This window comes from Pelophylax lessonae, assembly GCF_965119305.1.
Source record: "Pelophylax lessonae genome assembly, chromosome: 6".
In the NCBI taxonomy this organism is placed as follows: domain Eukaryota; kingdom Metazoa; phylum Chordata; class Amphibia; order Anura; family Ranidae; genus Pelophylax; species Pelophylax lessonae.
The window spans coordinates 208,264,447-208,276,903 of NC_138773.1; the positions used below are offsets into that span (position 1 = coordinate 208,264,447).

At 40.4% G+C, this 12,457-nt stretch overlaps 1 protein-coding gene across 2 annotated transcripts in view; it reads left to right on the forward strand.

Moving 5' to 3' along the window:
- VPS8 (VPS8 subunit of CORVET complex) overlaps positions 1–12,457 on the forward strand; it is a 424,969-nt gene that overhangs the window by 244,356 nt on the left and 168,156 nt on the right. For both annotated transcript variants that reach the window (XM_082262330.1, XM_082262329.1), the window contains one exon: positions 11,227–11,273. In XM_082262330.1, coding sequence (XP_082118456.1) covers positions 11,227–11,273 — 47 coding nt within the window. The remainder of the gene's footprint in view (positions 1–11,226; positions 11,274–12,457) is intronic.

Sequence of the window (12,457 nt, forward strand, 5' to 3'; positions counted from 1 at the left end):
CCAGATACGGGGTCAAGTTGTATAAGCTCTGTGACAGGGCCACAGGCTATACAGTTAATTTCCGTGTCTACGAGGGAAAAGACAGCACTGTGGAGCCCCCCGATTGCCCAGGCTACATAGGGAGCAGCGGCAAGATAGTTTGGGACTTGGTGTCACCCTTATTCGGAAAGGGGTACCACTTGTACGTGGACAATTTCTATTCAAGCGTGCCACTTTTTAGACACCTCTATCAATTGCAAATTGGCGCTTGTGGCACCGTGCGATCTAATCGCCGGGGCTTCCCCCAACGGCTAGTGAATGCCCCACTGAGCTCGGGGGAGAGAGCCTGCTTGAGGTGCGAGGAATTGCTTGCAGTGAAGTGGAGGGACAAACGAAACGTTTACGTGCTGTCCTCCATTCACCCAGACACGGCAGTCCAAATTACTACGGTCACCGGTGTTGTTGTTGAGAAACCCCTCTGTGTCCACGACTATAACCGTAAAATGGGAGGGGTGGACTTCAACGACCAGATGATGGGACCGTACTTAATTGCCCGTAAGGCCAGACGCTGGTACAAAAAAGTGTCTGTATACCTATTTCAATTGGCTGTTTACAACGCTTTTGTCTTATACAAAGCGTCTGCTGGAACATTATCCTTCTTTCAATTCCAAGAAGAGATTATCAGAGCCCTCCTGTATCCAGCTGGTGCTCCTGCCCAACTTCCCCAACCAGATGCAGTGAGCCGGCTGCATGAGAGGCATTTTCCGCAATACCTCCCGAGTACCCCTACCAAACGATACCCCCAAAAAAGATGCCGTGTCTGCAGCAAGCGCGGATTTAGGCGTGACACCCGGAATTATTGTCCCAACTGTCCTGACCAACCTGGTCTTTGCAACGGTGACTGTTTCCGTCGCTACCACACACTAGTGGATTATTAGCGTAGGGTACAGCACGGCACAGTTTAGGGCACATTTACACAGGGTCTCAAAAGATGTTCGATGGCTATCGTCATTTTGAGAGACCCGAACCTGGAACCTGGAACTCGACGTTTGAAGAAAAAAAAAAAAAACATAAAAGCCAAAAATAGTTGTCGTCTCAGTCATTTTTTATGTTCTTCTGCACTTCCTATGTACTTTTAATGTCCTTTGTATGTTTTTCATTCTTTTGTGACCTGTTTCTCTTGCAGGTACTCGTCGGCTACCACGCATTGATTTTATATATTCTGACACAAACAGTGTTTGCGCTCAGCATATATGGATACCTTTGCTGATAGCAGCTGTGGTGATTTTCTGATTTCAGCACTGCAGTTAAAATCTTATTTTGGTATACGTGGATAGTGCCGTGTATACCCATCATTAAATTCAGTGGGTGTTTGTTTGGGCGGTTAATGATGAGAATCCAAAAATTTTTGTTGTGTCAGTCATTTTATATGTCCTACTCTTCCTAATGTACTTTTTTTAATGTACTTTTTTTTTTTTCATTCTTTTGTGACCTGTTTCTCTTGCAGGTACTCGTCGGCTACCACGCATTGATTTTATATATTCTGACACAAACAGCGTTTGCGCTCAGCATATATGGATACCTTTTGCTGATAGCAGCTGTGGTGATTTTCTGATTTCAGCACTGCAGTTAAAATCCTATTTTGGTATACGTGGATAGTGTCGTGTATACCCATCATTAAATTCAGTGGGTGGTTGTTTGGGCAGTTAATGATGAGTAATACTACGCATTATTCCTGTGCTGATTTCTGATAGGTTCTCTTTTTTTTCGTTCAGCCCACAGGCTGCATAAAAAAAAAAAAAACCTATATGCCAAACAAGGACCAGCAATGTACTGGTACGTTGCTGGACTTTGAGTGGTTATACCAGGATGATGCCTGCAGATTTAGGCATCATCTTGGTATCGTTTTTTACAGCAAGCGGTCGGCTTACATGTAAAAGCAATCCTAGCGGATAATTGGCCGCTAGACTGCTTTTACATGCAGTGGGAGGGGACTCCCCCCCCCCCCCCCCCTCCTGCCGCCTTCCGCTGCCTTCCACGGTTTTTCTCGGGCTCTCCTGTCCCACCGGTTAACCCGAGAGTGCAGCCGGTGGTTCAATTATCTAACCATAGAGCTGATTGGAGATGAGAATGGCTCCAATCATCTCTATGGCCTAAGATGCCGGAGGCTACGAGCATTTCATGACTTCTGTTTCGCCAGAAATAAACAGCGCCATTGGGAAATTGGGAAAGTATTTTATCACACCAATTTTGGTATGGTCCGATGGGTTAAGGTCAGAGGAAAGATCTAGAGTCTAAAAGACCCCAATATTTTTTTAAAAAGAGTACCTGTCACTACAGATTGCTATCATAGAGGAAATTTAAATTCACCGTGATAACAATAAAAATGATTAAAGAAAAAAAAAATGAAAGAAAAGGTGTCAAAATAACATAAGAAAGCAAATTAAAAAAGAAAAAAAAAAAAATCAAGCCCGCCTGTCCCCCCGTGCTTGCGCGCAAATGCGCGCACAAGCGTTGGTCTAGTGTCATATGTAAACCGCAATTTCAGCATGCATGTGAGGTATCGCCGCGAACGCCAGGTCGAGGGCAGTAATTCTTGTGGTAGACCTCCTCTGTAAGTCCAAAGTGGTAACCTGTAAAGACTTTTAAAGGCTTTTAAAACCGTACGTAGTTTGTTGCCGCGGCACGGGCGTGCGCAATTTTTAAAGCATGTCATGTTAGGTGTCTATGAACTCGGCATAAGATCTTCTTTTAAATTTTACCAAACAATTTGGAATTATATAGTGTATTTCTGCATTAAATATAAAAAAAGTGTTTTTTTTACGCAAAAATTGCGTTTGGAAAATGTGTGCGCAAATACCGTGTAACAAAAAAAATTGCAACATCCACCATTTTGTTCTGTAGGGCCTCTGCTTTAAAAAAATATATAATGTTTGGGGGTTCAAAGTAATTTTCTTGTGAAAAAAAATATTTTTTCATGTAAACAAAAACTCACAGAAAAGGCTTGGTTTTCAAGTGGTTAGAAGAGAGGGTGATGTGTTGCTAAAATTGAGCATAAAATGCCAGGACTGTTCAAACACCCCCCAAATTACCCCTTTTTGGAAAGTAGACACCCAAAGCTATTTGCTGAGAGGCATATTGAGTCCATGGAGTATTTTATATTTTGCCCTAAGTTTCAGGAAAATGACAATTTGTTTTTTTTTTTTTTTGTTTTTTTTACACAAAGTTGTCACTAAATAATATATTGCTCACGCATGCCATGGGTATATGTGAAATGACACCCCAAAATACATTCTGCTGCTTCTCCCGAGTACAGGGATACCCCATGTGTGAGACTTTTTGTCAGTCTAGCCGCGTACAGGACCCGGAAAACCAATCCGCACCTTCTGGCTTTCTAAGGGCGTAAATTGTTGATCTCACTCCTTACTACCTATCACACTTTTGAAGGCCATGAAATGCCAAAATGGCACAAAACCCCCCCAAATGACCCCATTTTGCAAAGTAGACACTCCAAGCTATTAGATGAGAGGCATGATGAGTCCATGGAATATTTTATATTTTGCCACAAGTTTCAGGAAAATTATTTTTTTTTTTTTTTTTTTTTTTTTTTACACAAAGTTGTCAGTAAATGATATAATGCTCACACATGCCATGGGTATATGTGAAATGACACCCCAAAATACATTCTGCTGCTTCTCCTGAGTACAAGGATACCCCATATGTGAGACTTTTTGTCAGTCTAGCCGCGTACAGGACCCGGAAAACCACTCCCCACCTTCAGGCTTTCTAAGGGCGTAAATTGTTGATCTCACTCCTTACTACCTATCACACTTTTGAAGGCCATGAAATGCCAAAATGGCACAAAACCCCCCCAAATGACCCCATTTTGCAAAGTAGACACTCCAAGCTATTAGATGAGAGGCATGATAAATCCATGGAATATTTTATATTTTGCCACAAGTTTCAAAAAAATTATTATTTTTTTTTTTTTATTTTTTTTTTACACAAAGTTGTCAGTAAATGATATAATGCTCACACATGCCATGGGTATATGTGAAATGACACCCCAAAATACATTCTGCTGCTTCTCCTGAGTACAGGGATACCCCATGTGTGAGACTTTTTTGCAGTCTAGCCACGTACAGGACCCGGAAATCCACTCCCCACCTTCAGGCTTTCTAAGGGCGTAAATTGTTGATCTCACTCCTTACTACCTATCACACTCTTGAAGGCCATGAAACGCCAAGATGGCACAAAATCCCCCCAAATGACCCCATTTTGCAAAGTAGACACTCCAATCTATTTGCTGAGAGGCATGGTGAGTATTTTGCATCTCTCATTTTTTTTGGAAAATGAAGAAAAAACAGGAAAATGCATTTTTTTTCCTCTTTTTTCAATTTCCAAAAATTTGTGACAAAAAGTGAGATCTGCAAAACACTCAACATGCCTCTCTGCAAATAGCTTAGGGTGTCTACTTTCCGAAAAGGGGTCATTTGGGGGGGGGTTGTGCTGTCTTGGCATTTCATGGCCTCCGAAACTGTGATAGGTAGTCAGGAGTGAAATCAACAATTTACGCCCTTGGAAAGCCTGAAAGTGGGGGTTGGCTTTCGAGGACCTGTACTTGGCTAGACTGCAAAAAAGTCTCACACATGTGGTATCCCTGTACTCAGGAGAAGCATCAGAATGTATTTTGGGGTGTCATTTCACATATACCCATGGCATGTGTGAGCAATATATCATTTAGTGACAACTTTGTGTAAAAAAACAAAAAAAAAAATAATAATAATATATTTCCCGGAACTTGTGGCAAAATATAAAATATTCCATGGACTCACCATGCCTCTCAGCAAATAGCTTGGGGTGTCTACTTTGCAAAATGGGGTCATTTGGGGGGTTTTGTGCTATCTTGAAATTTCAGGGCCTCCGAAACTGTGATGGGTAGTGAGGAGTAAAATCAAAAATTTACGCCATTAGAAAACCTAAAGTTGGAGATTGATTTTCGGGGTCCCGTACACAGCTAGGCTCCCAAAAAGTCTCACATATGGGGTATCCCTGTACTCAGGAGAAGCAGCAGAATATATTTTGGGGTGTAATTACACATATACCCATGGCATGTGTGAGAAATGTATCTTTTAGTGACAACTTTGTGTTAAAAAAAAAAATTTTTTTTTTTTTTTAGTCATTTTTCAAACACCTGTGACAAAAAAATTAAATATTCAATGAGCTCAACATGCCTCTCAGAACATTCCTTAGGATGTCTACTTTCCAAAAAGTGGTAATTTGGGGGGGTCTTGTACTGCCCTGCCAATTTAGCACTTCATGAATTGAGATAGGCAGTCAGAAATTAAAGCTGCGTAAAATTTCAGTATTTACACCATAGTTTGTAGACGCTATAACTTTTGCGCAAACCAATAAAAATACGCTCATTGAATTTTTTTTTGTCAAAGACATGTAGCTAAATATATTTTGGCCAAAAAAAATGACATAAATTGAGTATATTGGATATTTTTTAAAAGACAAAGTTGAAAATGTAATTTTTTTGCAAAATTTTCGCTCTTTTTTATTAATATCGCAAAAAATAAAAAGCGCAGAGGTGATCAAATACCACCAAAAGAAAGCTCTGTTTGTGGGAAAAAAAGGACGTAAATTTTGTTTGGGTACCACATTGCATGACCGCACAATTGTCAGTTAAAGTCGCACAGTGCCGAAGCACAAAAAGTGGTCTGGACGGAAGACAGCAAAATCCTCCGGTGGTAAAGTGGTTATAAAAGTGCAGTAAAGTGGGCAGAGCAGGAGGAATTGCAAAGGATATATTTATTCTGTCCTAAATAATAGTATCGTGGTCAAACACTAGTGTTGGGTGCAGAAAATGTTTAGACAAAATAATTTTATAGACTGAGACCCATATAGAAATAACTGTAGCCTTGGAGACAGGCATTTTTATTTTTGAGAGTAAAGCAGCCAACATTGTATGGGTAACACTAACAGAAGGATGTACAAAAGGATGTATTACCCAGACAGGCACTGGCCATTAAAATGCTTGAAAACATTCATGTTTTTGTCTAGGGTGGTCCACATTGAATACAAACTACTGATAATAAATTAGACTGGATTCATGTGACTATAAACATGCCCCAGGGTAATATTAATCAAAACCAGGGCTTTCTAAAAATACTTTACTGACATCTTTTCTATTGCATGAATTTGCAGTTTTCTGTACCATGAGAATAGGACTAGCTGCTAAAAAGCACTGATACCAGCATTTTTCTGCCTCGCGTTTGAAGGGAGATGAAAGCTGAGACATGTATTTACCATCCTGCGCTTCCTGTCTATAGTCACACACCTCTAACCATTTCAATCGAATCATCTCTGCTGGCAGACACTTAATGAGTTCATTAGCACAATCTTAACAAAGCCAGGTTTCCTTCACTGTGACCTTCAGTGCAGAATCCTTCAAACGACTTGTCTCTGTAACTTGCCATCTGATGGTCAGTTATCTGTTCTAGCCCGGAGACTGGTTCAGTTCTAGCATTTCTATTGATTGCCTTTTATAAAGAAACAAAGCTTTTTGTTTAGATGTGATGCTAGCTCCTCTATATGTAAAACAGAAACCCATATAACGTAGGTAACACTTTTACACTGATCCTTCTGGTTTATGAAACAGCGTAGGCCTCATTAGAAAACATGTTATTTTCTAAAGCAGAACTACAGGCAAACCGCTAAATACACTGTAAGATGCACAAATATTTATTGTTTTATTGGCCAAAGGATTTAATTACAGTGCCTTGCGAAAGTATTCAGCCCCCTTGAACTTTTCGACCTTTTGCCACATTTCAGGCTTCAAACATAAAGATATAAAACTGTAATTTTTTGTGAAGAATCAACAACAAGTGGGACACAATCAAGAAGTCGAACGGAATTTATTGGATATTTCAAACTTTGTTAACAAATAAAAAACTGAAAAATTGGGCGTGCAAAATTATTCAGCCCCTTTACTTTCAGTGCAGCAAACTCTCTCCAGAAGTTCAGTGAGGATCTCTGAATGATCCAATGTTGACCTAAATGACTAATGATGATAAATAGAATCCACCTGTGTGTAATCAAGTCTCCGTATAAATGCACCTGCACTGTGATAGTCTCAGAGGTCCGTTTAAAGCACAGAGAGCATCATGAAGAACAAGGAACACACCAGGCAGGTCCGAGATACTGTTGTGGAGAAGTTTAAAGCGGGATTTGGATACAAAAAGATTTCCCAAACTTTAAACATCCCAAGGAGCAGTGTGCAAGAGATAATATTGAAATGGAAGGAGTATCAGACCACTGCAAATCTACGAAGACCTGGCCGTCCCTCTAAACTTTCAGCTCATACAAGGAGAAGACTGATCAGAGATGCAGCCAAGAGGCCCATGATCACTCTGGATGAACTGCAGAGATCTACAGCTGAGGTGGGAGACTGTCCATAGGACAACAATCAGTCGTATACTGCACAAATCTGGCCTTTATGGAAGAGTGGCAAGAAGAAAGCCATTTCTTAAAGATATCCATAAAAAGTGTCGTTTAAAGTTTGCCACAAGCCACTTGGGAGACACACCAAACATGTGGAAGAAGGTGCTCTGGTCAGATGAAACCAAAATTAAACTTTTTGGCAACAATGCAAATCATTATGTTTGGCGTAAAAGCAACACAGCTCATCACCCTGAACACATCATCCCCACTGTCAAACATGGTGGTGGCAGCATCATGGTTAGGGCCTGCTTTTCTTCAGCAGGGACAGGGAAGATGGTTAAAATTGATGGGAAGATGGATGGAGCCAAATACAGGACCATTCTGGAAGAAAACCTGATGGAGTTTGCAAAAGACCTGAGACTGGGACGGAGATTTGTCTTCTAACAAGACAATGATCCAAAACATAAAGCAAAATCTACAATGGAATGGTTCACAAATAAACATATCCAGGTGTTAGAATGGCCAAGTCAAAGTCCAGACCTAAATCCAATCGATATAGAACTTAAAACTGCTGTTCACAAACGCTCTCCATCCAACCTCACTGAGCTCGAGCTGTTTTGCAAGGAGGAATGGGCAAAAATGTCAGTCTCTCGATGTGCAAAACTGATAGAGACATACCCCAAGCAACTTACAGCTGTAATCGCAGCAAAAGGTGGCGCTACAAAGTATTAACTTAAGGGGGCTGAATAATTTTGCACGCCCAATTTTTCAGTTTTTAATTTGTTAAAAAAGTTTGAAATATCCAATAAATTTCGTTCCACTTCATGATTGTGTCCCACTTGTTGTTGATTCTTGACAAAAAAATTACAGTTTTATAGCTTTATGTTTTAAGCCTGAAATGTGGCAAAAGGTCAAAGTTCAAGGGGGCTGAATACTTTCGCAGTGTAATTCAGTATAACCAAGTCTTGTTACCTGGACCACACTTATTCCAAATTATGTAGGGAACTCGTCCCCCCCCCCCCCCAAAAAGGACTCCTTCCTACGTTTCTAGGTTTGAAAGAGCATGGTACCCTCTCCTCTGGCGCCTAGCAGCCAATTGCTAGGTCTGAAGAATGTCCTATGACCAAACGCGTGATATCACTGCTCTCCCTGGTCACCAGAATTTATGATTTCAATGCTGCCTGCAATAGCGGAAGGTGTACAGAGGCAGGCTCCTTTGCAGAGGCTCTTTCACTTAGCCCTTTATGGACAAGATTATAGGGTTCCTTTTAGTAATTTGTCTTCCTATGTTATTGCTCCTGCTTCTGCCCTCTCTACATCTTTACAATAACCTCCTGTGCTCAGGTGTGGTGCCTAAAAGAGGATTTTATTTTATTTTTTGAATCATACTTATGTGGATCAGTTCGATGCTGCATCAGTCCCTCGCCAGCTCTAAAACTGAGAGCTGAGCAATCAAACCCTGCTTATCGCTTGGTTCCCAGAGCTCCCTGAGCAGAGAACTGGTGACTGTCAGTCACCTGCTCTCTGCTCTGTCCCCCCCACCGCTCACTAGAGAGCTGAGCTGTGGAGGGGGCTGGGGCGGCCAACTCAGGCTCTCAGCTGCTCGCTGAGAGGCTGAGCAGGGTGCAAGTCCAGACATGTGGGTGAATCCCGACCATATGGTCACGATCTTTCCCGAGCCTGGACCGGCTGGGTGACGTCAGCCAACAGCGGGCTTCAGCCATCCATCTGCACTGCTGTGATCCATAGGAGAAGTACAGCCAAACGAGCTTTGGCTGTACTTCTCCTGTAACAATAAAAGGACTATCCTCTTGACTGATCTTGTACAACTGTTTTGCTGCCCTCTCAGGACTATGGGTATCCTTGGGAAAACTATAAAACACAAAAGAGAGGGCTCACTGACCTAGTGCGTTACCTTAACTCAATGTTGCATGTTATACTTAGGCATTTCTGTTAGGGATGCACCAATATATTGGCCACCGAAAATTATCGGCCTAAAATAGGGTTATCTGTGTTTTGCTGATAGAAAAAAAAATGTGCCCATAATGGAATGCTGCTTCACCTTGATTTTAATGCTGAATCGCGTCCCTTTAACTTCAGTGCAAAATCGCGTCCCTTTGACTTCAATGCAAAAACACCCCCTATTGACTGTAATGCAAAATCGCTTCTTATTGACTTCAATGCAAAAATGCCCCCTATTTACTGCAATACAAAATCACATCCTATTGACTTCAATGCTAAATTGCATCCCATTGACTTAAATAAAAAAAAAACACCCCCTATTGACTGCCATGTAAAATCGGGTCCCATTGACTTCAATACAAAAATGCCCCCTATTGACTTAAATGCAAAAACACCAGCCACAATAATTAAATGTAAAAAAAAAAAATTGTAAAAAACTAACCATTTCAAGTTTTCGGCCAAGTGCATCCTGAATTTTCAGTTGGGCACCGAAATTTTTATTTCGGTGTACCACTATTATCTAATAAAAAGTGATGAGACCATCTCCAGATCCACCATAATATGCTGATGTCTTGGGAGGACCTCATAGTGTACAGGAAAGGCTGATGCGTTTTAAAGGGTTAAGCCCTCCTTTTCAGAGTCAAACCAAGAAGAGAAGAGGGCTTGACCCTCAAAATGCATCGGCCGTTCCTGTGTGCTATGAGGTCTTCCCAAGCCATCAGCAGATTATGGTGGATCTGGAGGTGGTCTCATCAGCTTTTGTAGATATGCCTGTGCATGACATGCATTTGTGACTATTAACTTGTTTATTTATTCATAATAATAAAATTGAATTGTTGTATGCACGAGGTCGGTGAGCCGTCTCTTTTGTGTTTTATAGTCTCCGCATCTTTATCTTTGTTGTGCAAGGGGAGCTGACCTAGGGCCAACAGCTCATTTGTTTTTATTCTCCAGATTTAAAGAATGATGTCCTATATTTATGATCTAAAGTCCCACGGTGGCTTGTCTGACTTGCTGGCATGCCTAGAACTTTTGTTAAACAACTTCTGCCAAAAGTTGCCTAAACCTGTGATAATGTAATCACTTTCTGTTCTTTTCTTGCTCAATTTTTTATAATATGCTTATAATAATTTAAAGCACAGTGACTGAGATTATTAAATATTACTGTTAATTTAACTGTATACATATTTAATGCACTGCAATATAACACTTAGTCTATTAGATCTTTCAAGTGCTATGTTTTTTTTTCTTTTTTTTTTTTCTTATAAACTTATTTTTTTACTGTATAAAGTGTTACTAAACCCAGGACCCTGCATTCACTATATCTGGTACACAGAACATGGAAATACAATTATTTAAGTAAAAATAAACTGCTAAATACCTTTTCTTATCAGTAGTATATAGCAGTCTTGTGGCGTCTATCAGTGTCTGGTTAAAGCTTGTAGGAGTTTTCATACTGCACTGGCTGTCCTATAAGGATACATGACCCCTGACCCTCTGTGTGGACAGTGGTGATTGGCCTTGTGTTGATCACATGCATCCTCCCAAGAAAAAAAAAAAACTCCCTAGCAACACACACTGAAATGACCATGTCTCCTGTAACTCGCAAACATGTTATGGGGACAATTCAAGAAGAGGAGGATCTGTGCATACAGGATCAAACAGCCTTTTTACACAATGCAGAGGATTAACCCCTTAGGTTCCAGAGTAAGCATAACAAGCATGCTTTACTGCATATACAGACTGATTTTACTGTTGTGGGTTTAGTAACACTTTACCTACTCAGCCCTGTTCCGCAGCATTTTCTATAATGAAACGCTCTGTCTTTGTAATTTTTAGGAAACATTATTACTGTTCCAGTTTCTTAGAAGTCTCTTGGATCCAAGGTTTGTAGTCCATGTATCATGCAGTATTACTGACATAAGTCTGTAAGCTATATTTTGGTCTCCTTTTTATTGAAGTATACGAACATGAATGAGTGATGACAGCTGGACACCTGCAGGCATTAACAGTCTGTTCAGTTACATATCTGTGTGTGATAAGCACTGGGTCTGAAACACAAACTGAAGCAGTAAAAAAAATAAAAAAATAAATTATGAATAATATTTTTCTTAAAATAGTCAATGTGTATCTGAAAATCTGCTTTCTTTGAAATTGTAGACAGATGGTCACTTTTTATAGAATTGGAAGAGAGATATATTCCAAGTGTATTTTTAAGCAGAGAAAAAAGTTTAAAGCGGGCACGAAATCATCATCATTAGTGATCTCCCCTTCTGAAAATTACTAGTTGCCTGGCTGTTACGTTGATTTAGTGTCTTTAAAGCAGAACACCAGAATCCCTCTGCCCCTCCCCCTAATTTTTCTAACCCCCTGTTCATTTTAAAAAAAAATAAATTTGTATACATACCTTTCTTCTGGCTGGTCATATGACACACAAGGTTCTTGTAAATTTTTCTTTGTCGAATGATGCAGAGAACAATACTCCTCTAGTAAGGGAGCAGCCATTCTCTGCATCATTCTCCTGAGAGTCCAGTCTGGCATGATGATGCTTGCTCATGCAGGCCTGTGTTTACAGGGAATGGGTGTCATTCAACCCAGGACTGAACCAGCATTACTAGTCTAAACAGTGATTCTGCAAGGAACAGCACTGGAAAATATGAAGCATTGCAGAGAAAAAGACATCTTTTGTTTTTTTTTAAGCACGTTAGGTACTTCATTTTAAAATCTTTTTTAAATTGTTTCGTTTTAACAGACCTGCAAAATATATGCATCTAAGGAGTTTTGTGTTTGGTCAGTGAAAGTCAGTTCCAGAGAGCACGGTGAAGCCAAAGAGCGCTAAAAAACTTGTATTCTTAAACCGATATTAGCAATGGCAGCACTCATGTTTCCTTTAAAGGATTGGTCTATCCAGGATTGATATTTCAGTTTTGGATATGTGTGAATGGGATAATTCATGCAGTGATTCATATATCAAGTGAGTCTCACTCCTTTTGTGTTCTGCATATTGTCACCTATGCTAGGTTCGCACCTTGGCATTTTTGCGGGTCACTATGAGTTTCCTGCGATTCCC